Genomic DNA, 25,710 nt, shown 5'->3' with positions numbered 1-25,710 from the left:
ATATTACACGAACCTTTTAAAGTTCGTGGAAAAAACCGGAATTCTTAGAAAGTTCGTGACTTTAAAAGCAGTTACCGCGAAAATAAATGAATTCCTTAATCAATCATAAAAATAGTTAAAAATAATCTACTCTTAATTTGATTTAATTTGAAATATGACCAATCGGGTCAAAGTAGCAGCGGGAAAAATATTTCGTAGAAAATTTCAAATTTCACACCCACTCTTTTCTCTCTCACACACAGCCACACATACAGAAGCAGAGAAGCACACCACATCAAAATTCCCAATCTTGAGGACCCTAGATTTCTTGGAATGGGAGCACCTTGCTGAGTATTAGAACTGATGGAAGGATTGTACTTTATCTGCAGAAGATGAATGCCGATTTCGACAGCCTCGAATCTTCCTCCGGGAGATTTCTGCAGACGGTGCGGCCTCTCCGCGACCTAGAGTCGAACTGGACCGTCGATTTGGCGAAGAATTTGGAGGAATACTTGCTCAAGATTTGCTCCGGACATATCTCAAGCGAGGACGATGCCGATTTATCTGTGAATTTCGCGGAAGGTAGGGCAAAAAATGTGATTTTATCTCGAGTTTTTTTGTTTATTGAATTATTTTTCGTTGGGTGGAATTTTTGCAGCTGCTTTGCTGCTTCAGGGGTCGGTGCAGGTGTATAGTAGGAAAGTGGAGTATTTGTATTCATTGGTTATCCATGCATTGGATTTCATCTCAAAGAAAAGGTTAGACTTTTTATATTGTTTTGCTTAATTGGGATATTATTTTAAGGCTTATATACATGTAGCTCTTGTTTGATTTCCTGCATTTAGTGAATGCTTGCTTGCAATGTTTGCAGTACTTCAGAAAAGTTTGGTTCATAGTTAGTATTGAGCAGGGAGAGATGATGGCAGTAACTGATTCATTTCTATTGACTTGGTTCACAAAAAAATTCAGGCTGTTTCTCATTATAAAACAATGATTTCTTGATAGGGCTTCAGTAGATATTAAATTGAATTTCAGTTGGAGGTTTGATTGCTAAAACGCTAAACATATGTTGAAGAGTAACAAATAACTTTCATGTTGGAAAATAACATGATTATGTTTGTTCTTACAGTCAAGAAAATCAAGAAGAAAGTCCATCTACTCAGCCAGATTCAACTGGTGCATGTAGTGCAAAAGAAGAAGGGGATGACCCTTTTTGGGGTTTAGATGATATACCTGGTAGGTTGTTTACATGTTTCTGCCTTGCAGTTGTGAAAGTATTTTGTGAAATGCTAATTGATGACGTGTGGTCTATTCACATTGCAGTTGATACAAAGAACTTGCAGGATGATGCAATCTGTAGAGATGTCCCGCCCAGTCATTTTATGCGCCCCCCTGCAAATATAGTTGTGCTAGAAGGTGAATGCTTGGATGCTGGTGGTGATGCTGGGGAACTGGAGTCGTATCTGGTAGAGTAATGTTACTTGTTTGGTATTTGTGCACTAATTCTTCACATCCGAATCCAAAAATAATGGATGATTTTTATTGTTACAGTTAGCGACATGTGATCTTTACCGGGATTTCATTCTGCTGGACTCTTGTGATGCCGTTGCTGTTGACAAATTTCTTGATTCTAAAGCTGGTAAAGAGCCAATAAATGCTCATAGGGTGAGCTCCGTAACTTCTAAGGGCCGTAAGAGCTTTCTGTCTCCATCAAGACAAACTGGGGGAACTGCTCAAAAGCAGTCTGCTAAAAAGCAAAATGATGCAAATATGTTCCAGTCACCTCGTGTTTATCAAAGATTTGAATCTAAGGACTGCAATACTGGGCATACACCTCCTGCTTGTGGTTTTGCAGACCAAGATGATGGATTTGGAATGGGAGATGCATATTCCGAACCTGGAGACTTCAATGACTCCGATGATGATGATGATGATCATGATCCATGGAAACCTTTAAATCCCCATGAACCAGGAAACTTGAAAGTTAAACCTTATAAAAAAGGTTCTTGATTTTCTACTTTAATCTGATGCACACTGAAATTGATATGTAAAATGCATTTCTGATCTCATACTTCTGTCATGCAGTGAAAGGTAAAATGAGGCTAAATGTTGGTTCAAGGAAGCATCAATCTTTGACTGCGGAATTCCCACTTGCGAAACAGGGTAGTCTTGTTAGCCCTGAACTAAATGAAGTCTGGGAAGCAAAATTACATGCCTCCGAAAAACTTGGAAGATCAGATTCTGTATCCCTATATGAGAAGGTTGCTGCTTTGATGATTATGTTTGCCAGTTAACTTTCTTTGATTTCATGAACTAACTGCTCTCTGCAGCTGCGGCAATCACTAGTTCTGGGGGAGAAAAGAACAAAGGACACCACCTCTTCCAATCCTGAAAGCAATACTGACGACAATGGATATGAAGACAACGGATATAAGAGTGAAGATCCAGATATTGGGCCATCGTATTTTGACATGCCGGATAAAACATTCAACCATGAAAATGAACCTCCTTGTCAAGAAAAGGTTTGGTTGTTTTTATTTTTCTTAGCTCAATGCACTAGTAACAGAATCTTGTGGGCTACCTTTTAAGCCTCTCGTACCTATGCAGGAAAATGTGGACGCTCATGCAAACCTTGAAGATCTGTGTCGTTCTCACTTGGTGAGGACCTCTTATGCAGCCTCCCTCCATTGAAATGATAGATATTGCTATTTTAGGGAAACTTTTCTGTTGGATTTGAATAATTTGATTTTTTTTGAGGGATTTAAGACTTATTATCATATATATTCAAATCACTAGAGCAGCGTTAAATTCCTTTTGATGTTGTTCACCCTTGTTGATCTGTCATTGTAGGATGCGCTTCTTGAAACCCTTGCTGAAAACGAGAAGCAGACAGAATTAGCTGCTCGAGTTTCTTCTTGGAAACAGAGAATTGACCACAGTCTGGAAGAGCAAGTGAGTAAATTTACTAAAAATTATGTGTGTGTGTGTGTGTTAAGGGCGTTTCCCTTAACAAGCACCGGCGGCGAGTTTCGCTCGGCGGTGGAGATAAATTTCCGGCGGCCAACAAGCTCGGCGGACGATTGCAGAGTTTCTGTGCGCGGGAGTCGCTCCCGTCGGGCAGATAACTCGGCGATTGATAGAATACTCCGACGTCCAATTAGGATCGGCGGAGGGAATCCAAAATTAGGATTGGAAAACACACGTTATCTTTGGGAGAGAAAATATTTCATTAATTGATTGAATGAATAAAAAAGATAACAGTCTATCCTATTTATAATGCTACTGACTTAATGAACAAGAAAACAAAGATATAGAAAAAGATATGCTAAATCCCTATAATATCTAAACTAAATAATAATAATAATAATAGAGGTTCGTATCAACTCCCCCACGGTTAAAATCCACCTTGTCCTCAAGGTGGGAACCACGAAGCAAAAAGGAGAGTTGAAAGCAGAAGCTTCGGCGATTTATCTCCTCCGGGATCAAATGTAAATATGCACGATCGCTGTATTCGAGCCAATGCAGATCCATTTCGTACCCCACCCTTTATCTCGAACTCCCATTGTGTTGGATCAAGAAGATCACCACTCTTGTCATCAATCACCGAATCAAATGTAAATTTCCTTTCATCAACAGCCAGTGAATCTTTGAAAAGTTTTCTCAACATCGCACCTTCATTTTCACCCCAAGAATTCCAAACATCATTTTTGGATTGCCCTCGAACAACATTGGATGAGTCGACGACATTCTTCCCTTCGTCAGTAGAATCTTCCCCCTCATCTTTGTCTAACGATTCCTCTTCCTCCTTTTTCCTTACTCGTTTCTCACTAGGCAATCTAATGGCAATGTTTGATACAGATCCTATATCCAAACTGACAGCAACACGATCCCCGGTCTTATTTGCTGCTGTCTCTAATATGGAGTCCTCGAAATCACCAAGCTCCTCTTCTTCACCAATCTTCTCATCATATGCCCCGACAAGCACTTGCAGCGGCGTATTGTCGGTCTTGACGATCTCTTCCATGGCCTCGTCGTTTGGAACATCAAGATTAGCGCCCCCATTGTTAGCGGCATTGTTGGGAACATCCTCAACTAGATTATTGTCATCAATATTCTCCTCAAACAATGCATTCACGTGGGCGAGAAGAGCGGCTTGCTCCATTCTATAAATCCGTAATTTCTCATTGTAATCGTCTAAGGCCGCTTGTTGGACAGGTGTAAGTGATCGAACCATGAGTTCGGGATTATTGGGGAGACCACGCTGTTGCCTCGAATCCCTAAACTGTCTGGACTTTTGAGGCAGGTTCACAGAGCCGGATCGGGTCCGGGCAGCTGCAGGCAGCATCGTTGTGTGGTGACTCGGAGATTGGTTGAACTGCTGTGGCTCTCCAGACGGGTGGTAGCTGCGGCGGGGTTGGTTCGGCTGTTGCCAATCTAGGGGGTCGGTAGGTTGATTGGGTGGTGGCTGGTATGATGGCAGATGGTGGCGCCGAGGCTGGCGGCTCACGTACTGGCTTCTATCAGGCTGATAGGGATGTGACTTGTCCGGTTCCAAACAAGATGGTTGTTCCTCCCAGGTAGAACGACGCACGGGCAATAGTGGACAACGACGATTGGTTCGATGTCTGGGCGGATCCCAGCAACTAGGTGGACGCGGCGGTGGTTGATCATAATCCGAGTACCCCTGCGATGTCCGGTGAGGCGGTGGTTCCCAACAAGAGGGTTGTCGCGTCGGTGGAGGGTCATAGGGATCGAAATCCTTGAGTGATCGGTTACCGGGAGGATCCCAACAGGTAGGGTGGCGGATCTGGACCGACTCCATTTGGTGAGGCGGTTGCGTATCCCGGTGGTATTTTGCACGGCGCCCAACTTCGGTGTAGCTGTGTGACAAATGGTGGGGGTCGGTGTATGCGTACGACATGTTGATGGATTGAGGCGTGGCTGTGGTGGATGATATCGTCAGACTTCAATGCGGCACGCGGGAATCCTTCCCGTCGGGCGTTGCAGAAGTAGAGTTGTCCGGCGGACAGGCGGGACTCGACAACCAAAGCAGTTGCTGTGCGCGGAATGGTTTCCGTCGGGCAGCGGTGTAGCTTCGGTTCGAGATGATGGGAGGGTCAGCTCTCAATGAAAGCACCAGTTGTTAAGGGCGTTTCCCTTAACAAGCACCGGCGGCGAGTTTCGCTCGGCGGTGGAGATAAATTTCCGGCGGCCAACAAGCTCGGCGGACGATTGCAGAGTTTCTGTGCGCGGGAGTCGCTCCCGTCGGGCAGATAACTCGGCGATTGATAGAATACTCCGACGTCCAATTAGGATCGGCGGAGGGAATCCAAAATTAGGATTGGAAAACACACGTTATCTTTGGGAGAGAAAATATTTCATTAATTGATTGAATGAATAAAAAAGATAACAGTCTATCCTATTTATAATGCTACTGACTTAATGAACAAGAAAACAAAGATATAGAAAAAGATATGCTAAATCCCTATAATATCTAAACTAAATAATAATAATAATAATAGAGGTTCGTATCAGTGTGTTGTGTATCAGAGAACAGCATCAATTTATGTCATCTTCAGGAAGCACGCCCACCATTCGATATTCACAAATATGGTGATAGAGTTCTTGATAAGCTATCCACGGAAGGAGATGCTGGGAAGGCCTTGTCATTTGGTGACGTAGTCAAAGGCCAAGAGAAGCATGATGTTGCTAGAACCTTTTCAGCTCTTCTGCAACTGGTAAAAAATTAACTTTCCTGCGTTCATAGTAAGGAGATGAGTCTTGACTACAGCCTCAACTTTTCAGGTGAACAACGGAGACATTGATCTGGTGAGAAGCATCCAAGCCAGCACGTCGACTTGCCACTCGGACGAGAATCCATTCCATCTCCAATTGCTCAAGAATAAGAGGAAAAAGGGAATCCTTCTTCAGTCATCTAAAAAGAGAGCCAAGTCTCCTTTAGTGAGAAGACATGCCAAAGTCAAGACCAAGGGCAAGGAAAACTGCGTCGCATCATCACCTCAGGGGTATCCCTCAAGCTGCAGATTCTCCATAAGCATAAGAAAATCCAGCAAAGCTCGATGCACCCCTGAAGGCAAGAAGAGACGAAAATCGCCTATAGTTGCACCGTTAGACATTAACTTAGAGGGATAATGATTCTACCTAGTAGAAAGATGCAGCTATGCATCCTCTACCAGAAATCCAAGTGGACAACGAATTTATATACTTGCAGGGAGGTGGAGGTGGAAGAGGGATGAGGATGTTGCATGTCAGTTTTAGGATATTGACTTAACCAAGTGAAAGCTAATGTGTATGTAATAATATTTGACTTTGTATCATTTTAACTGGAAGAATAGTACATTGCATTATTTCACGACTATTTTGAGATTTCAACAATTGCTTGTTTTTAGGAGTGTACAAGTCTTGACAATAATCACCAGCCAAATAGCATTCACGTAGATCAACAAAGTTCCTTTTATTCTATAAATTTCGAATAAAAACCTCTACATAGTCTGTAGGTCTCAAAAGGAGCAGTTATCATTTCATGGTGGGATAAATTCCCAGTCTTCCCAAAGCCATTACACATGTTTCGTTGATTGTTAGATTTTGAAACTTAGGGAAGATAATGACAAGCAAATGCAAGAAGGGGGTCTTTAACTGCTGTAGGAATGAATGTATTTGGTTCATCAATGGATCGCTCTATTGCGTCTTTCAACATCGAAATGAATGTCCAAAATGTCAGTAATTCCAGCTTCAATTCTTTGACCTATCTTAACAGGGCCAACACCTTTAGGAGTTCCTGCAGAGGGAAATAATAATACCACAGACCAATTGAGTTTACAGGAATCACAATACTCTGTTGTGTGTGTGAGAGAGAATGATAAATTGATAATGTTTGATGGAGAAAGTTGTGCTTTAAGTGTCTCTCTAATATGCCTATTTTTAGCACTAGTAGAAAAGTACTCCACCTCTCAACTCTTAAGTATATTTTGAATCCAATGGTTTCATTGAGACAACTTTCATATGTACATTTATGTAGTAAAACAGCAACTGCTGATTCATGTTATGACGCATACCTGTCAAAATGACATCGCCTTCAAGAAGCGTAAAGAGAGAGCTGATGTGGCTAATCAAGAATGGGATCTTAAATATCATATCACTCGTCGATCCTTTTTGCCGAATTTGTCCATCAACCTACAAAGAAAGGTTTTATTGGTGAAAGCAATATAAAGGAAGTGGGTTAAGTGTAGACTAAAGAATAAGGAGCTAACAGTACTAAACAACATCTAGTACCTTCAACCAGAGTTCTATGTTGTGAGGGTCTGGCAACATGGATTTTGGCAACTGTGCAGATACAATAAAAAAACTTAGATGTAAAGCATCTTACAACAAATTAGTGCTTATAAATAAAGGACCCCATAAATCTAAGTATATCACAAAAAAATTGCTATACATGAACATAATAAAGCCAATTCATTCTTCAACCACACTCTTCTGCCACTAGTCTTTGCAGGGAAACCACAACATTTGGTTCACTTTAGAAACAAAATCCATAAAACAACCCACCCAAAGGAAATGAGAAAAGAAAAGAAATAACACAGATGGTCACAAGGATCAGAAAAGAGTCAATCTTATGAAATAGTATTATACTAGATCGATTCAATATGCTCCTATCCAAATAATATATCAATACAAGAAACAACTAACTAGGAAGCACGTAGTAGTTTTAAATCAAGAAATGGGGGACAAAAGTATAATGATGAGTCCTTACAACATAGCTGATTGGGGTGAAGGTATCTTGCCCCTTAGCTGCAGACCACGGAAGACCTGCAGACTTTGGCACAAAATAAAATCGGTGAAAAATATAAATGCACTTGAAAAAGACACAAACACGAGGAGAACTCCAATGCTAATAACTTGTGCACAAAAAGAACCTAGAGCAGATGTTTTAATTTACAAGGAAGACAAAAACACACTTCAAATGACAGTTTTTGTGTTGAGCACACTTTATCCAACGTAACAGCACACATACCTTAGCAACAGATTGGATCTCCCTTGCAGTCATATCCAAAGCAAGAGCATAACCTGAAACACAAGAGTGTCAGCACTAAGAACAGAATCCTAAGATAATTATTGAACATCATGATCAAGCAAGATACACATAAATTTAAGATCCTGCAAAATCATGGATAATACAAGCTATTTATTATCCCTAGCTTTCCCTTTTGTTCTAGCAAGAATGAGAAAACAAGACCGGCAAGCCATCCATATGGACCCAGGCCACCCATACTTATGATTGAGCATGAATATTCCATCCATAACGCAATTCTCGCAACTAGCAACGATTTCTACTTTAGATTCTCACCACATGTGATCTAATGTCTAAATAAGCTACCATTCTCTAAGATGTGCATATGCAATCATATCTCTCTTTCTGCTGCTCGCTTAATAATGTGGGAAGGTATTGACATATACAGCAAGAATTGGAAAAGAAACGTCTAGACCACGTAACACTCAGTTATATGCATCTCAATAGATTCAAGATGTTGAATTGTTGAGTGCATCCAGAATCCTCTAACAACTCCAAAAACATAAATCCCAACTCTCCAATGTGAAAATCCCCACATGAGCATGATAGCATCATATCTTCCATAATGTATCTCATCAAATTCTTGCACATTACCCCCAAATTCCGCACGAAGAAGTTAAATTGACATCACCAACATACGTGTGCACATTAATCATTTCAGAACAACAGGTACAAAAAAAAACGTTTTCCAATAGAGGAATCATACCATCCGATTAACAATAAATTGAATTTTGATCACAATAAATACCTCCAACGTAGTCCATCGCAGTGGCCTCCGGCACGTCACGGGCGCGTTGACCGATAACCACCGCCAGCTCGACCTCATGATCCAGCCCCTCCAGCGGCTCTGGCACCTCAATTTTACCGCCGTTCTCCAAATACGACGTCGTCGGCTTCAGAAACAGCACCGGCTCCTTTAAACAAGTATCAAATGCCAGATCACGCACAATTTGAAGTACAAAAATGCAGATAAATGATATAAAACGGGGAAAAAACAACCTTAGGCACAGCATTTCCGAGTTCCTTGGCGTACGCGGCGTAGTTGCGACCTACACCGATTATTTTGGTTCCGACGGTCAGAAGCTTCTGAATCGCGGAAGCTGACGTGGCCATATTCCGATGAATTGGTGTTGCTTTGGTGGTTTTACTACGCAAGAAGAGAGTGCTACTCCTCCTCCACGGCGGCGATAATCTGATCTATCACTCGATGTTTAGGTGATTTTATGTTTTTACTTTATCTTTTTATTAGAATTTATTAAATATTGCTCCTCCGTCCCAGATTTTTCTATTTTAGTGTGTGTCATATAATTTGTCTTATTTTATTTTTACGGATCTCTTATTCCACTAACTCATTCCTACTCACATTTTATTATGAAACTAATATATAAAAGTATGACTCACATTTCATAACTTTTTCAACTCACTTTTTATTACATTTCTTAAAACTCGTGCCCAATCAAAATGAGACGAATTATCTGGGACGGATGGAGTAGTACTTATATTAACTGTGAGTACATATATTAATGCAAAGTAATATATATATATATATAGGGTTGTATTATATACCAAACTAGTTTTAAACACTAAACGCCAAACACATCATTATATAATAATGCGAAGTTCATTACAACTTTATTTGTAGTTCATTATAGGGAATTCTAATATTTAAAAACAATGACATCATCATGCATAATTTAGAAATCTGAAGTTCATTATATGTTTGTTATTAGTTCATTATAATGAACTCCATGTTATCATATAATGATGTTGTTCGGCGTTTAAGGTTTAAGAGTGGTTCGGTATTGATCACAATCCTATATATATATATATATATATATATATATAAATTGTAATTATAGTATTTTTAGTAAAATAAGTATATAAGTTATATTTATTATGAAAAGTTTTTAAATAAAAATAAAAATAATAATTTTATTTTTAAAGAACATAGGAATATTATCAAATTATGCGCTTAAACAGATATGAGTGAAAGAAAAGATTACACGTAACAATGCATAAATAGAATTATTAGTACATCAAATCAAGCATATCCGTGTCTATAGGGTAATCATTTAATTGCTAACTTATCATTTAATTGTTAACTGTAACTAATTTAAAATAATAGAATTTTAGAAAACTTGTGGTCTACAATTTGTCACGTATAATTTTCGTTTTTATTAATCAAATTAAAAAAAATAAAAAAACTACTAAATTAGGGTTTTAAATGAAAATGTCAATATATTTTTTTGAAAATATCAACACAATGTTTTGAGAAATATGTATTATATTGACATATTGTACGAAAAAATTGTAATTTTTTTAAAATTTTGACATCGGAACATATGCAAGTGAGATCTCGTTATAATCCTTATGAAATTATCTTTAATTTGATATATGTTGGGAAAAAAAAAATTTAAATCTAAAAAGTTAAATTTGTTTTAAAGTTATGAGATATTTTTTAAAAGTTACTTACAACTAATTTGTTGTAAATTGACCTTAGAGCATCCGCAGCGGTGAGAGCAAGACGTTGTTCGTCCGTCCGTGCCAGCGGCACGGCACCGCTGCCCGCCGCTGCGCTCTTGCCGCTGGCGCGGCGCTGCTCGATGCATCGAGCACGTCCGTGCCAGCAAGCAGCTGACGTGGCGTGTTCTGATTGACCAACGTCATTTCCGTTGGAAATTCAATTTTTTAAAAAAAATCGAAAATAATACCAAAAATTAAAATATATATATATATATATTTAGAATCCCAAAAATCTGGCTGTTTTTTTACCGTTTTTCTGGATTTTTTTTATTATCCCCAAAATCATCTATAAATATACATTCATCATCCATTTTTCACATCAAATAATCTTTCATTCATATTTTTTCATACAACTTATATCTACATCTTCCTCTCTCACTCAAACCCTCAAATGGATTTCACACATCTCATTGCGGAAGCGTAGCGCGAAGAACAAGAATACTATGAACAACATCGTGCCGCCTATGAAGCCTATGTCGCAGCGAATACCCCCACCCCTCATCCTCAACCAACTAGATCAACTCGCCGATACATCCATCGTGACTGGGAGAGAGCCAACGAAAGGCTCGTTGCCGACTATTTTTCCGACCAACCGCAGTTTCCGGAAGATTACTTTCGGCGCCGTTTTCGCATGTCAAAACGCTTGTTTATGCGTATTGTCAACACATTGTCCGCCCGTGTTGAATACTTTCAAACAAGCACACATGCAGCCGGTCGGCAAAGTCTCTCGGCGTTGCAGAAGTGTACGTGTGCCATCCGACAACTTGCTACTGGGAAAACGGCTGACCTCTTCGACGAGTATTTGCATGTCGGTGAGTCCACTGGAATCCTTTGCCTTAAAAATTTTTGTGATGTAGTTCGTTCAGCTTTCGGTGATGAATTCTTTCGGGCACCCACCACCGATGATTGTCAATGGTTGCTTCGTCTTCGCGAAATAGTCGGTGGTTTTCTCGATATGCTTGGCAGCATTGACTGCATGCATTGGAGGTGGAAGAATTGTCCGACTGCTTGGAGGGGGCAACACTTAAGCGGCCACAAAGGCGGCGGCCCAACACTTATCCTTCAAACGGTCGCCGACTACCGCCTATGGATTTGGCATGCATATTTCGGTGTTGCCGGATCCAACAACGACTTGAACGTGCTCTATTCTTCACCACTCTTCAATGATGTGTTGAATGGTGTAGCACCGGCGATCGACTACACCGTCAATGGTAACTATTTCGCCGATGGTATCTACCCAAGGTGGTCGACTTTCGTGAAGACGCCCAGCAACCCGCAAGACCCGAGACGAGTTCTTTTTGCGCAGCGTCAAGAGTCCGCTCGTAAAGACGTCGAAAGAGCTTTTGAGGTCCTTCAAGCCCGATTCAACATTGTGAAGGCCCCGTCTCGGCTGTGGCACGTGAAAAATATCGCCGACATCATGTACACGTGTATTATCTTGTACAACATGATTATAATCGACGAAGGACCGAGGGCGGCTAGCTTTTACGCGAGGATGAAGCCGGAAACTCAACCGCGAGGTCTCCCCCACGCCGAGGTGTGCATACGACGGTGGGTGAGAGGATCGAAACAAGGCACACAATGCGCGATACCCGAACTCACGTTTAGCTACAAGAAGACCTAATCAAACACATTTGGGCGAAATTCGGCCACGAGTAGTGGATTTTTTTAATTTTATGAATTTAATTATGTAATTTTTAATTTTTAGGATTTAAATTATGTAATTTTTAATTTTTAAGACTTTAACTATGAAAATTTTAATTTTTAGGATTTTAATTATGTAATTTTTAATTTTTTTGTAATTTGTAATATTATTCCGGTTATTTTTAATGTGTTTTAATATTGTGGAAATATTTTTATTTAAATTGAATAATAGAATGGTAGGACCCTTGAGCTTGTCTTTGCGGAAGAGCACTGATGTGGGTGTTGTGCTCTTGCCTAAGAGTAGGGAGTAAAAGTGGGTTCGGGCTCACATCCATGCTCGTTGGCAAGAGCACGAATGTGGATGCTCTTAATACCTTATTGACGTTTTTTGTCGACTGCATTAACATTTCAGAACTGATGATCTAGGCCCTTAATTTAAATATCTAATAACTATTATTTAGTTATAGTTAGCAATTAAGTATTGAGTTAGCAATATAACCCCCCTCCGCCTCCCCCTCCCCCTCCGTCTATATTGGATTTAAATACTCAAACAACTAAAACAACTAAGAGCATCCACAACCGTGCTCTTGCCAGCGGCACGGCTGTGGGCCCGGGCGGTACTATTCATGCCTGCTCTCTGGCAAGAGCACAACACCCACAACTGTGCTCTTTCGCAAGGACGAGCACAATTAATATAAAATTCAATTAAACAATAACATTTCCATAATATTAAAATCCATTTAAAAACCATAATAAATATTACAAATAAAATTAAAAAATACATAATTAAAATCCTAAAAATTAAAAATTACATAATTAAATTGGGGGTGTTTATAGATGAAAGTGTGTATTTTTGGGGTAAAAAAAAATGAAAAAAAAATTAAAAAGGTGTAAAAAACGGTTATAAACGGATATATTTTTTTTGGGGAAGTGAATTTTTTTTTATTTTTTATCGGTTTTTTAATAAAAAACCGATTTTAAAAAAAAATAAAAAAATGTTTAAATGCAACGGTCAAGCCGTTGACGAATGGGAGCGCGCCACGTGTGCGTCCGCTGGCACGGACGTGCTCGATACATCGAGCAGCGCCGTGCCAGCGGCGCGAGCGCAACGGCGGCGGATGGCGTCCGTGCCAGCGGCGTGGACGGCGGTGGCGACGGACTCCACCGCTGCGCATGCTCTAACTATGCATAACAATTCCACTTGTACATGAGTCATGACGACTTGACCAATGCAATACTAACATAGTATAATAAAATAAATACTTAAAAAAAGACGTAATGAAATATAATTGTTCGATAAGAGGGGAATATGGTCGTCTTCTATTGAGTTTATCACCTTAATCCTAAATTGAGACTTAATATGGACTATTTGATCCAAAAATCAAAGGCTGATATTGAATAAAAAGAATATCAATAAATATTAGACAAAATATCAACAAATGAGTAATATTGTCATTATGTTATCATACAATAATTTTCATGGGTGTTTTTTTATATCAACATAGTGTATTACAAATATCAATAATATGACATGAGAATATCAACTACAAGAAAATTTCAACACAATTTTATTGATATTTTACCTACATTATATTGAGATTTTGCATACGCTATATTAAGATTTTTTTTACATTTGTTGGTAAAATCTGATTTCAACATGTACGAAAAATTGAAATATAATTTATCAAATTTCATCACCCGAACATCGTCGGAACATATGCAATTGAGATCTCACTGGAATCCTTATTTAATTATCTTTAAGTTGATATATTTTTTGTGAAAAAATAATTTAAATCGAGAGAATTATGTTAATTTAAAGTTTTAAGATGATTTTGATAAGAAAGAATTGACATTAATACCCTTTAATTTTATTTAATAATTTTTTAACTTAAAATATAATCTATATCCCATTATTTCAACTACTAAATCTCCTAATTTAATAGTTAAGATTTGAGTACTAATTAATTAACGATCGATCACTCCCGAAAGGAATATATTCATATACATCGAGCATAAACTAAAATGAAATTATAGATAATCACAATAAAAAACAACTTTTCCACCGAATAAAATAGGAGTTCTAAAAAAAACTAAAAGTAAAGGGAAAAGTGAACCCTGGAATATGGTACGCCGCTCCTTCCCTCTTCAAATTTCTGCTAACCTCAAAAACACAGATTCTCCCACGCACAATCGTTACAATTTCGCAACTGAACCCACAATTGCGCATATACATACATAATATACATATACACACACGTATATACGCAGGGCTGGGCGTTGTCAAGCTTTTCCTTGTGCCTATTTTTTGTTGGAATTAGTAATGGCGACGAGGTTGGCACTGAAATTCGCAAGAAATTGCTCTTTGAATCGGAATGTTAGGCCCAGCAATGTTTCGAGGAATTGTTTCTGTAGCGAAGCTTCAACTGGCTCTGCTGCCCCGCCTCCAACTCGCCACAAAGTTCCCCACTTTCCTAAGAAGGTAGCAATTGTTTATGTTTTCCAATTTTCTCTTTATTTTGCTTTTTAGTTTGGATAAAGGAGTATCTAGTTTTTATGATATTCAGCTGCATAGATAGGAAAACGGAGTTGGGATATATTTTTTTTAATTTTTACCTGGGGTTGTTTTTAAACAGGCTAATGCAATCTTCTGGAACAAAATTGAAAAAAGGAAATTACAATTAATTGAGTTAGATCTGCTGTTTTGCTGCTTTTGATATTTTTATCTTATTTGAAGTTGTTTTTTAAGAAGTAAGTAAATGGCTTGCTTTTCAGTTTTCTTTCCAAGAATGGAAAAATGTAAAATATTAGTACTTTTTTAATCAATCATGTCTGCCCTATCTGTGAGATCATCTTATTGAGTAATTAATTGATATGTGATTACTGGAGCTACAGTGCTAGTCGAGTCGGAATGTGCGCCGGATCTAGTGCCATTTTTTCTTCCAAAGTTATTTGAGCTTGATATATTTGAAATTGCAATTATGAACTTTTTTAGTTTGTTTTAGTTGTATTGCTCTATATGTTTCAAAATTCTTAGTGTGTATTTGAACTGCAGGGTAGGTTATTTACAGCAGCTGGTATAGGTCTACTTATAGGTGGAGGTGCATATGCAAGTACTGTAGATGAAGCAACTTTCTGGTAAATGAATGGTCGTTTTTCTTCTTTAAATGCACTACTTTCGATTGAACTCAGGTTTGCAAAGATTGGATAAGGTTTCTGATTGTGAGTTATGTTCATTTCATAAGATGTACTTGTATGCTTAGGTAGATTCTCATATGAATGCTCTTGCTTTCTGCAGAGAATTACTGCCTCCTAAGTTTTTTAAATTGTTTTTAAATGTTGAAAAGAATCTGGACAAAGAATAGTTCGAACACCAAACTGGAACGATTGAAGTACATGGAAACATGTGAGGCTGAATATTCAGTTACTATTAAAAGTTTGGTTTCTTGTGGGATGAGTCTTGAACCTATATTAAACACTAGACTGGAAATACGTTTACTAACTTCACTAGGAAAACAGGGTCATGGTTGGAATATGGATGATTGAGCTTGTCTTTGAGATGTGAAGAACTTTTTTCGATGTTCTGTTTTGAATTCAATAGCTTAAACAAGTCCGAGTATTATGAGCCTTTTCGATATACTTCACCTGAGGTAAATATCTACTTTGACACATCTTGAACATGCAGTGGCTGGCTATTCTCTGCAACCAAGCTAGTCAATCCTTTCTTTGCACTCCTTGATCCAGAGGCCGCCCACCGGCTGGCAGTTACTGCTGCAGCACGAGGGTGGGTCCCTGTGGAGAAGAGGCCAGATCCAGCCATTTTGGAAATTGAAGTGTGGGGAAGGAGGTTCTCCAATCCAGTTGGTCTTGCTGCTGGTTTTGACAAAAATGCTGAGGCCGTTGAGGGATTACTTGGGTTAGGATTTGGTTTTGTAGAGGTTGGATCAGTCACTCCAGTTCCACAGGAGGGTAATCCAGAGCCTCGTATATTTAGATTATCGAATGAAGGGTAAGATTGTCCGTTCCAACCGAAATCCACTACCAAATGCTTATACTATAATCCATGGGATTTTGTCCTCCTATTCAACTATTTGAGTGTTTGTTGCAGTGCTATCATCAATAGATGTGGCTTCAACAGTGAAGGAATTGTTGCCGTAGCAAAGCGGCTGGGCGCCCAACATGGTAAAAGGAAGTTGGAAACATCCAGCAGTACGTCACTGTCAGGAGACGATGTTGTACAAGGTGGGAAAGCCGGGCCTGGGATTCTTGGAGTTAACCTTGGAAAGAATAAGTCTAGTGAAGATGCTGCATCTGATTACGTACAAGGGGTTCACACATTATCTCAGTATGCTGATTACTTGGTATATGCTTTATTTTATTCCTCCCTGTGGTACTTATATGATATTGGCATCACATTATCAGATTATCTTGAGCATGCAATGTTTCTGCTTTAGAAATATCCATGCTGACGTTATGCAACTTAAAAATGAAACCTGCGTAAGCATAATTTCTTTTTTATTGGATGTATAGTGTTTGATATAGAATCAAAGGTGAGTCATCTTAGTGGCATAGAAGAATAATTATGTAGGGGCCAATTTAAGGCAGACTCTAGTTTTGACCACGGCGAGGTTGGGGGGGGGGGGGGATATCATATTCTGTTGGGAAATCTTTGTTTGCTTTTCTCTCTGTTCTGTGAAATGATTGTGAAAATCTCCCTTCAAAATATCAGATCCTTAATATAATTGTTGAATAACTATTTTCTGATAATATAATACAGAGTTGTTTCCGTGTAGGTTATCAACATTTCATCTCCTAATACTCCCGGACTGCGACAACTTCAGGGGAGAAAACAGTTGAAAGACCTTGTAAAGAAGGTAATAGTCATCTTTGTTAATCTGATAACCTGATCTTGATCGGAGCCTTACACACCAATTAAGCTCATATATACTTAATACTAATAGTAATATTTAAATTGGGCCAGGTTCAAGCAGCTCGTGATGAAATGCAATGGGCTGAGGACGGGCCACCTCCGTTGATTGTGAAAATTGCACCTGACTTGTCTAAACAGGACATTGAAGATATTGCAGCGGTATGCACACATCTATCTTGTCACTAGTATTTTTCTTCCAACGGGCTTTTGAAGATTTGTTCTCGTGTGTAGGTTGCTCTTGCTCTCCGAGTAGACGGATTGGTACGTTAAATCAATATCTTCATCTCACTCTATAGCTTGCTTTAGATCATTCTTATGGAGATCTTGTTGACTAAATATATACTCTCGAAATCCATAATCATTCTTTTGTTTGTAAAGATCATATCAAATACAACCATTCAAAGGCCAGAAGCTGTTAAAGGTAATCCTGTTGCTGAAGAAACAGGCGGCTTGAGTGGGAAGCCGCTCTTGAGTTTATCGACTGACATACTCAAGGACATGTATATTCTTACAAAGGTATTGAGCTTGAAAATGCTTTCTATCTGCTTACTAAAGAGATCTCTACGGGCTATTTGATATTGTTTCTATTATACACCCTGATTGATGCAACGCGTCTAATCTTATTACAGGGAAAGATTCCTTTAATTGGCTGTGGCGGTATTAGCAGGTAGAGAAAGTTTAACCTTCTTGGCATCTTTTTTGTATCCAAGTCGTCCTTGAACTTAACCCCATATATTTTACAGTGGAGAGGATGCATACAAGAAAATTCGAGCTGGAGCAACTCTTGTTCAGCTGTATACTACATTTGCATACGGTGGCCATGCCCTCATACCTACTATAAAGGTACCAAGATTGCTTCTTTATTAGGCCAACCTAACCTTGGAAAATAAGCTTTGCTGAATGCTTTCAATTAAAGGAAAGATAACAAAGATGAATTTGTATGCTAATTTGTAGGCTGAGCTTGCTGAATGCTTAGAGAAGGATGGTTTCAAGTCTATATATGAGGCTGTTGGAGTCGACTGCAGATAGCATCAGAGCTGAGAGAATCTGCTCATTTTTAAGCCAGTTCACTATTATTGCTCATACAAAATTTTGCCAAATTTTTACCTATTATTTACTTTTTTCCTTGTGTTTTTGTGATTTTACATTCTTCGGAGGAAACTTTACTTTTGTCATGTACGCTTAGAGAGTGGAAGTTTTGCCCACCTTTTCTCTATGATATGTCCCGCGGCAAGTGTCTCATTTGGGATTGATACATGTTTTAAGAAATGTAAGGAAATGTGAACCGGGTACGAGACCACCTCGAATAACCCCAATGTGATTGGGGTGAAGTGATATTCCCGAGACACTTGTGGGATGTCTGGTTCGCATGGAAATAAAGAAGATATGTTTATATGTTGTTGTCATTGGCACCTAATTAATGTATCTTTTGGTATTCTAAAGATTACTAGCTAATATAGTCTCTCCATATTGAAACTAAATATTAAATACTATTAGTAGCATATTTAATGTCATTTACACCTTCAATTAATTGTCGTTTGGTATTCTTAAATAATTTATACTCCATTTATTATAATATCTAAAGTTCATAAAATTTTATGTACTTGTAATAGTACTACCTGGATTTTTGTATATTTTTATATAGGAGTATTTTATTTAGACCACTTCTATATTGATCAATATATAATAAATAATTTTGAGTTCGTTTTTATATATTATGTAAATTTATCAACTTAGGGGGTGTTCGGCTTGCAAGATTGTATCCGGGATCAAATTTGTAGTGTGTTTGGTTAATGAGATTCAACCCCACAACTCAATTCTAGATGGATATTCATGAGATAATTAGTCATAGCTAGCCCCCTACGACTAAAATAATTTCAAAACTCAATCCTAGGTTGTATCTTGATATTATTTTATCTTGGAAATTGAATACTACCATAGTAGTTTCCGTTTTCGACTAAATATGATTTATGAAATATAAATTGTAAATATTTCTTAATTGTAGTAATTTTGAACAAGAAGTTAAAAGAAAAAGGGGAAATAGTCCCAAATTAAACTTTATAAATAAATGAAAACGACAAAACGTATAAGAACATGACATTAGTTACGCAAATAGATTAGCACAAATATTTCCAATGTGTTTTGTTTTACTCTCAGTCACTCAATTTTTGAGGAATTTTCTAGATGGCGTCTATTCCATTGTTGCCTCAGGTTATACACACTAAACTATGGGGTGTTTATCAGATAAATTTCAATAAAGAAGATGCAATCTTGTTGAAAATCCCGTGCCTATCTCCCAAGTGTGATATCTACCTTGGGACGGAGGGAGTACTATTGTATCGAACATTACATATTCTAGTATTTTCCAAATTTTAACGTATGGAAAATAAAAATAGAGATCACCTACTACATTTATTCTTCAATTATTTAGTTGTAATTAATTTGTCATCGTCCCTTATTGTTTTATTTTATTTTATTTTATCTTATCATCTTAATGTCCCCAGTCCCCACCTTCACATACTCTATAATTTTAGGTACACCACATCAATTGGTTTCCTTTAACAAAAATAATCTTACATTTCAATCCTTCTAATTTTATTTGTTTCTTAATTATAAAAAAAAATCGCGAATCACCGAATGAAGCATTTACACACAAAAATACACACACTGGGCGTGTATACGTATACTATACACATAAATCAAAGCTTATCTGTATCCTGGTTCGCAATTCAAAAAACCGCTCTACAACGACAGTGTTCACACTTCCGGACACGACACCCCCATCTCTCTTGTTTCTTGGTACAATAAATATCCTTGGATAGTACCTCTCACAGATCCCATTTTTCTCTCTTTCTGAAGAAACACTCGGGACTTCGAAAAAATGAGCAGCTCTAGTGGAAGAACGACTCTTGATGTCGGAGCTGATGGAGTAGCCATCATCACCATCATCAACCCGCCCGTCAATTCTCTTTCATTTGATGGTATGATCGCTTTCGAAATTTCGCCGATCATCCACAGTTTATATTTTATTCATGATTTATCTTTTTCTAGTTGATAGTGCTATGAATTTAGCTGATTATTGTTTTTTGATGTGTGTGGATGAGGGTTTAGTTTTTCTGTAATTCACCTTGATTGATCTGTAGTTATAGGAGTTTGATTTAATTTCCAAACTTTTGCCTAAAATTCCAATAATTTATGAACAAATGTTTTGATTGCTACTTAGGAGGTTTGTTTTATGGCGCAAATTTTAGCTTTCACCTAAAGTTCTGATAATTTGTGAACATATGATTTGATGGCTACTTAGGAGGGTTCCAGATATTATAGTGATTTCACGTTATATATGTTGGCTGAAATTTTGGGAGATTTAATTGTTTTAGCTTCTTTTTCTTGGTCTGGTTGATATGGCTTTCTTTGTAGTGTTCAGTATTGTCATTATCACTTGTTGATGATATATATATATGTGTATCTTCTTTTTTGGATAAATTTGAGAGAGGGGTTAAGTGCTGGGCTGGGTCTACCAGTTTCTTGAGTAAGGGCCTATGTGAGAGTAAATATTGGGTAATATTGACTTAGCTTTCTATTTCGAGTGAGGATCTGCAGGAAAGGGAAATGCATCTTTCAATTATCTTTATGCACATATTTTCCTCCGATTTATTCAAAGCCATGGATCAATTGATAAGAGTTTTGATATATTATCTTTCAAGCTTCAAGATTACGACACATCATACGTTTGTTTTGTGTGGGAAGTTTTTTAAGTAAATCGTGGACTTAACTCAAAAAAGTAGCTGTGTAGAATACCAATACATTCATGTAACTTTAGGGATAGTGAAAATGTACTTAGTTTAGTATTGTTAGAACCTGATGATGATTGTTCAGTTCTTACCCTGACATCTTGTGTCCCGATTCATCAAACTTGATAGAGTAGACTAGGACCAGAATTGATTCATTCGAAATCTTTGCTTAGAGCCATAGGGCTGAATGAAATTCTTTTCAGCCCATTGATTAATTCTTCTTCTCCTCTCTATTCTGCATGTAGTGTTGTACAGTTTAAAAGACAGCTGCGAGCAGGCACTGAGCAGACAGGATGTGAAGGCAGCAGTTATCACCGGTATGTAAATGTCATTTATTCCTACTCTTCATGTTGAACACCAAGGATAGCTGTTGTATCAAGTGGTTCTTTTCATGTTCTGAGCAGGTGCAAAAGGGAAGTTTTCGGGTGGTTTTGATATAAGCGCGTTTACGAAAATTCAGAACAAAAGCAGTAAGTGTGGTTGTTTGTATTCGCATTCGATAAGTTGATTAAGTATCTCATCTGTGCTTGTCTGCTTTCTAATCACAGTTCAACCTCCAAAACCTGGTTTTGTATCACTGGAGATTCTCAGTGATGTTGTTGCAGGTATATTAAGAATCCTCCTTTAATGTCTTGAATACTCTTTCAACATATATGAATAATTGTTCTTCTGTTTATGCGGTGTACTTATCACTGGTTTAACAAATTTGCATCAGCTGCAAGGAAACCATTTGTGGCTGCTGTTGATGGTCTTGCATTGGGTGGGGGATTGGAAGTTGCAATGGTAAGTTCTGCACCTAAATTCAGTGTTTTCAGGTCCATATGGAAATTTGCAAAATTGTTATATGATCTGTTGTTGCTTTGCTATAGGCCTGTCATGCACGTATATCTACCCCTACTGCTCAGTTAGGATTGCCCGAGCTGCAGCTTGGAATAATTCCTGGATTTGGAGGTAAGGAAATAGTTCTTTTCACTGGAAAATAGCGTACTTGTTGATTTTCGGCATTTGACTTTCTCATCAAGCTGCGTTTAACCGTTGTCTCTCGTTTTATAACGTTCCAGTGGTAATATAAAGTGCTCTGTGAGTCTGTTCAGTATCAAAAAGATATTTACAAAGTGTTATGTATTTCAGGCACTCAGGCCCTTCCACGCCTTGTAGGCATAGCTAAGGCTCTTGAAATGATGCTGGTAAGCTTTAAAACTTGCTAATATATGTGTTATTAATTATTATTTCCAATTTGTTAACGTTGGTTGAGTTTTTTGGCTTCAAGTCTATTTTCAGTCAGTTTATATGTTTTTCTCTCTACCGTAGACTTCAAAGCCTGTAAAAGGGGAGGAGGCCTTAAATGTGGGACTTGTGGATGCTATTGTTCCACCGAATGAGTTGCTGAATACCGCCCGTCGCTGGGCTCTTGATATTTTGGAGCTTAAAAAACCATGGGTTATCAGTTACTACAAGACTGATAAGTTGGAACCTCTAGGTGAAGCAAGGGAAATACTGAAATTTGCACGAGCTCAGACTCGTAAACGGGCTCCAAACCTCATGCATCCATTGGTTTGCATTGATGTTATCGAGGAGGGTGTAGTTTCTGGTGCTCGTGCTGGACTTTGGAAGGTCCATTTCTACTCCGATTGTAAATTCCTTAAATATTAATTAACAAAATCTCTTTACACATAAGAAATGCTTTTCTATTTTATTATTAATCCAGGAAGCTGAGGCATTCCAATCTCTTCTGGAGTCGGATACTTGCAAGAGCTTGGTGCATTTTTTCTTTGCCCAGCGGGGTACCACAAAGGTCAAAATTTGATTCTTTTAAGAATCAATTACGATTTCATTAAATAATCAAACAGTAACATATCAACTTGAAAAAGTATCACTCAAGTTCTAATGATTTTTCATGTGAATACAGACGTTTTACTTTTCTTTTCTTGATGCTAACAGGTTCCTGGAGTCTCGGATCGGGGGTTGAAACCAAGGAGTGTAAAGAAGGTCGCTATACTTGGTGGAGGGCTAATGGGCTCCGGAATAGCGACGGCTCTGATTCTCGCTAATTACCAAGTTATCCTGAAAGAAATCAATGATAAGTTCTTACAAGCTGGAATTGATCGAGTGAAAGGTGAGACTTACCCGGTCTCTTGTGTTTCGTTACCAATGCTATGGAGATAAACGTACATCTATTTTGACTCGTATCTATTTCTATCAGCAAACCTGAAAACTCGTGTAAAGAAAGGGCAAATGAGTCCAGAGAAGTTTGAAAAAACTATTGCTTTGCTCAAAGGCTCCCTCGATTATGAAAGCTTTAGAGACGTAGACATGGTGATTGAGGTATTGTAAAAAAAATTATCAACTTGTGTTTGCTCTGACTCATGCTGTCCTTGGCCAACTTTTTTGAAGTTATTTGTTTCCCTAACATGTAACAGGCTGTCATTGAGAATGTATCCTTGAAGCAGCAAATTTTCTCTGACCTTGAGAAATTCTGCCCTCCACACTGCATTCTTGCTAGCAACACTTCTACCATCGACCTGAATTTAATTGGGGAGAAGACTAGGTCTCATGATCGCATTATTGGGGCTCATTTTTTCAGGTAAAAATGACAGTTGCTGAATTACACCCCTCTGCATATAACGGCACATAAAAACCCTTTTTTGTATTTACTGCAGCCCTGCCCATGTCATGCCACTTTTAGAAATCGTTCGCACTCCAAAGACATCTCCTCAAGTTATTGTTGACTTGCTCGATGTTGGGAAGAAGATTAGGAAGACGCCTGTTGTGGTTGGAAATTGCACGGGCTTTGCTGTCAACCGAATGTTCTTCCCTTACACTCAAGCCGCTCTTCTACTTGTTGAACGTGGTACAGATATCTATAAGATCGATAAGGCAATCACCAAATTTGGCATGCCGATTGGCCCATTCAGGTAGTTTGTTGCTCGTTTTCACCTGAGCACTTAATCCGCCTTTTGATATAGCATAACACTATCAAGATTTTGACATCATTGGGTTATGATACATGCTTGTAGACTGTGTGATCTTGTTGGTTTTGGAGTGGCGATTGCCACCGGGGGGCAATTTGTCTTGAACTTTCCAGAAAGAACTTACAAGTCTATGCTGATACCGCTCATGCAAGAGGATAAGAGAGCAGGTAAATCTTCGATTCAACCTAAAAATTACTATTAATCTTGGCTATACTCAAAACATAAATACCTTTAACTTGGCAATGTACCCACTCTAGGTGAAACTACTCGTCGAGGTTTCTACGTTTATGACGACAAGCGCAGGGCCAACCCCGACCCTGAAATCAAGAAGTACATTGAGAAAGCCAAGGAGATGTCTGGTGCTGCCATCGACCCTAAGGTTACGGTCACATCTTAAACTACAACTCTTGGTCATAAATCTCGTAATGCATCCCTTTTATTAACTTGTGTTGTTGAAATCATGGCCAGTTAACAAAACTGTCGGATAAGGATATTGTGGAAATGATATTCTTCCCCGTGGTGAATGAGGCGTGTCGTGTCCTGGATGAAGGTATTGCTGTCAAAGCAGCTGACCTTGATGTTTCTGCTGTCATGGGCATGGGATTCCCCCCATACAGGTATGCTTAAGCAGTCGATGATGGGAAGAACCCAGTTGTACATTACATTTTACATAATAATTTCGCGTATTGAACAGGGGAGGTCTCATATTCTGGGCTGATACTCTTGGATCCAAATATATCTGCTCTCGGTTGGAGGAATGGTCGAACTCATATGGAGGATTTTTCAAGCCTTGCTCTTACTTAGCCGAACGAGCTGCAAAGGGTGCACCTCTGGTGAGAACCAGGAACTTGATTTTCTCTATGTTGTCGACTTGTTACGAAACTGGCTATTGGCGTCGCCTGTGGTGACACGCGTGTTTTCTGTTATGTAGAGTCAAATGACGAGTCCTGCAAAGTCACGCCTGTGAGGTTGCTGTGCGGTTTGCTGGCTATTTGCATCCCCAGGTTCGTTGTTCGATGTTCGTTTCTTGGTTGCATGAAGGGAGAAAAATAATGGAGAGGTGAAGTAGAATAAGGGAGTGAATTGCAAGAATTGAAAGAAGATGAAGTATAAAACTTTTATTACAAGTGAACTTGTTTGGTTAAATCGTACTTCATATTTTCGAACTTATTAGTCATGCTAAGGTTCGAGCAGTTGAATATTCTTTCTTGGATTCGATCTTAGTATGTGGTAAAACTAACATTCACTCATGTTTACATTATAAAACTAAGTAGTACTACTACTAACAATGAGACTTATATTCCACTTAATTTTTTCCAAATAAATTTTCTTCAAAAAAGAGTAATAAATCAGGGACCGCTAGTAATATGGAGTATTATTCGTACGTACTAGTTAGAAAGAATGACTGAGTTTTATTTATTTAGATGGTCCCCTTTTACAATTAAGACAGTTTTTGATTCTTTTGAAGCAAAAAGGGCTGAAATAGGATAACATTAATTATATCTGTAGCAGAAAGAGACCAACTTTCTTCACTTCCAAATAATCAGTTGATTTAGATTGCTGAGCCTGTGAATTGGATGCCCTCTGTCTCACACATATACAACTATTATTACCACAATTTAGCAATTTACAAATTAGAAGATCACAGCTTCTTTTGAAACCAAATATAAAAACTCTCTATATGTACAAGTGTGACAAATGTTTAATAAAAATAGCGAGTAAAATCACGATTTATTACTGTTTAATGTTCATCTCGGAAAAAAAATATACAGTCTACTTTCTAAA

General features: G+C 38.3%; 4 protein-coding genes across 6 annotated transcripts; 3 read left to right on the top strand and 1 right to left on the bottom strand.

Annotated features, from left to right (window-relative positions):
- The first annotated feature begins 221 nt into the window (after window positions 1-221).
- LOC121768792 (condensin-2 complex subunit H2-like) lies at window positions 222-6,358 on the top strand. Of its 2 annotated transcripts, none has more exons than XR_006043416.1 (11): window positions 222-561; window positions 638-737; window positions 1,109-1,215; window positions 1,303-1,445; window positions 1,531-1,981; window positions 2,065-2,240; window positions 2,310-2,501; window positions 2,587-2,637; window positions 2,830-2,931; window positions 5,515-5,717; window positions 5,785-5,926. XR_006043416.1 is itself a non-coding variant. In XM_042165344.1 (11 exons), exons 1-11 carry the CDS (start codon window positions 372-374, stop codon window positions 6,130-6,132), a joined length of 2,019 nt encoding a protein of 672 aa, XP_042021278.1. In that variant the 5' UTR covers window positions 224-371; the 3' UTR covers window positions 6,133-6,358. The 2 variants fall into 2 exon arrangements, 1 of the variants encoding a protein (XP_042021278.1); XM_042165344.1 differs by having other exon boundaries at window positions 224-561; window positions 5,559-5,717; window positions 5,785-6,358.
- A 77-nt stretch (window positions 6,359-6,435) lies between these two features.
- LOC121768794 (probable acylpyruvase FAHD1, mitochondrial) lies at window positions 6,436-9,297 on the bottom strand. The gene is made up of 7 exons (XM_042165346.1): window positions 9,068-9,297; window positions 8,817-8,982; window positions 8,012-8,064; window positions 7,751-7,813; window positions 7,273-7,323; window positions 7,056-7,173; window positions 6,436-6,778 (listed from the first exon to the last, which is right to left on the bottom strand). Exons 1-7 carry the CDS (start codon window positions 9,179-9,181, stop codon window positions 6,666-6,668), a joined length of 678 nt encoding a protein of 225 aa, XP_042021280.1. The 5' UTR covers window positions 9,182-9,297; the 3' UTR covers window positions 6,436-6,665.
- Window positions 9,298-14,291: 4,994 nt separating this feature from the next.
- Window positions 14,292-18,561, top strand: LOC121769006 (dihydroorotate dehydrogenase (quinone), mitochondrial-like). 2 transcript variants are annotated; one of them, XM_042165643.1, is made up of 12 exons: window positions 14,292-14,360; window positions 14,504-14,714; window positions 15,288-15,370; window positions 15,918-16,241; window positions 16,341-16,593; window positions 17,026-17,106; window positions 17,214-17,321; window positions 17,394-17,423; window positions 17,541-17,678; window positions 17,792-17,829; window positions 17,906-18,005; window positions 18,117-18,561. In XM_042165643.1, the coding sequence occupies exons 2-12, from the start codon at window positions 14,556-14,558 to the stop codon at window positions 18,189-18,191; spliced, it is 1,389 nt and encodes a 462-aa protein (XP_042021577.1). In that variant the 5' UTR covers window positions 14,292-14,360; window positions 14,504-14,555; the 3' UTR covers window positions 18,192-18,561. The 2 variants fall into 2 exon arrangements, with proteins under 2 accessions (XP_042021577.1, XP_042021576.1); XM_042165642.1 differs by having other exon boundaries at window positions 14,328-14,714.
- Window positions 18,562-19,902: 1,341 nt separating this feature from the next.
- On the top strand, window positions 19,903-25,129 carry LOC121769224 (glyoxysomal fatty acid beta-oxidation multifunctional protein MFP-a-like). Its single transcript, XM_042165961.1, has 18 exons — window positions 19,903-20,143; window positions 21,199-21,270; window positions 21,358-21,423; window positions 21,502-21,558; window positions 21,669-21,736; window positions 21,823-21,904; window positions 22,085-22,140; window positions 22,265-22,567; window positions 22,662-22,748; window positions 22,895-23,069; window positions 23,157-23,278; window positions 23,374-23,537; window positions 23,614-23,868; window positions 23,971-24,092; window positions 24,183-24,304; window positions 24,394-24,542; window positions 24,620-24,758; window positions 24,857-25,129. Exons 1-18 carry the CDS (start codon window positions 20,044-20,046, stop codon window positions 24,890-24,892), a joined length of 2,175 nt encoding a protein of 724 aa, XP_042021895.1. The 5' UTR covers window positions 19,903-20,043; the 3' UTR covers window positions 24,893-25,129.
- The last annotated feature ends 581 nt before the right edge of the window (window positions 25,130-25,710 follow it).

The sequence above is a fragment of the Salvia splendens genome, chromosome 15 (assembly GCF_004379255.2).
Source record: "Salvia splendens isolate huo1 chromosome 15, SspV2, whole genome shotgun sequence".
Classification (NCBI taxonomy): domain Eukaryota; kingdom Viridiplantae; phylum Streptophyta; class Magnoliopsida; order Lamiales; family Lamiaceae; genus Salvia; species Salvia splendens.
Note: the sequence above shows the minus strand (reverse complement) of the source record. Positions and strands in the feature narration are given on the sequence as shown.

Bases quoted from the DNA above. Each gene is read 5' to 3' on its own strand.
- LOC121768792 (XM_042165344.1), top strand. From the start codon at position 372: ATGAATGCCGATTTCGACAGCCTCGAATCTTCCTCCGGGAGATTTCTG. The intron at 738-1,108 runs GTTAGACTTTTT...TTGTTCTTACAG, and splicing joins GATTTCATCTCAAAGAAAAG to TCAAGAAAATCAAGAAGAAA. The intron at 1,446-1,530 runs GTAGAGTAATGT...TTATTGTTACAG, and splicing joins GGGAACTGGAGTCGTATCTG to TTAGCGACATGTGATCTTTA.
- LOC121768794 (XM_042165346.1), bottom strand. From the start codon at position 9,181: ATGGCCACGTCAGCTTCCGCGATTCAGAAGCTTCTGACCGTCGGAACC. The intron at 7,814-8,011 runs GTATGTGTGCTG...TTTGTGCCAAAG, and splicing joins AGATCCAATCTGTTGCTAAG to TCTGCAGGTCTTCCGTGGTC. The intron at 7,174-7,272 runs GTACTAGATGTT...CTTTCTTTGTAG, and splicing joins ACATAGAACTCTGGTTGAAG to GTTGATGGACAAATTCGGCA.
- LOC121769006 (XM_042165643.1), top strand. From the start codon at position 14,556: ATGGCGACGAGGTTGGCACTGAAATTCGCAAGAAATTGCTCTTTGAAT. The intron at 16,594-17,025 runs GTATATGCTTTA...GTTTCCGTGTAG, and splicing joins CTCAGTATGCTGATTACTTG to GTTATCAACATTTCATCTCC. The intron at 17,424-17,540 runs GTACGTTAAATC...TTGTTTGTAAAG, and splicing joins CTCTCCGAGTAGACGGATTG to ATCATATCAAATACAACCAT.
- LOC121769224 (XM_042165961.1), top strand. From the start codon at position 20,044: ATGAGCAGCTCTAGTGGAAGAACGACTCTTGATGTCGGAGCTGATGGA. The intron at 21,559-21,668 runs GTATATTAAGAA...AATTTGCATCAG, and splicing joins TCTCAGTGATGTTGTTGCAG to CTGCAAGGAAACCATTTGTG. The intron at 22,749-22,894 runs GTCAAAATTTGA...TGATGCTAACAG, and splicing joins CCCAGCGGGGTACCACAAAG to GTTCCTGGAGTCTCGGATCG.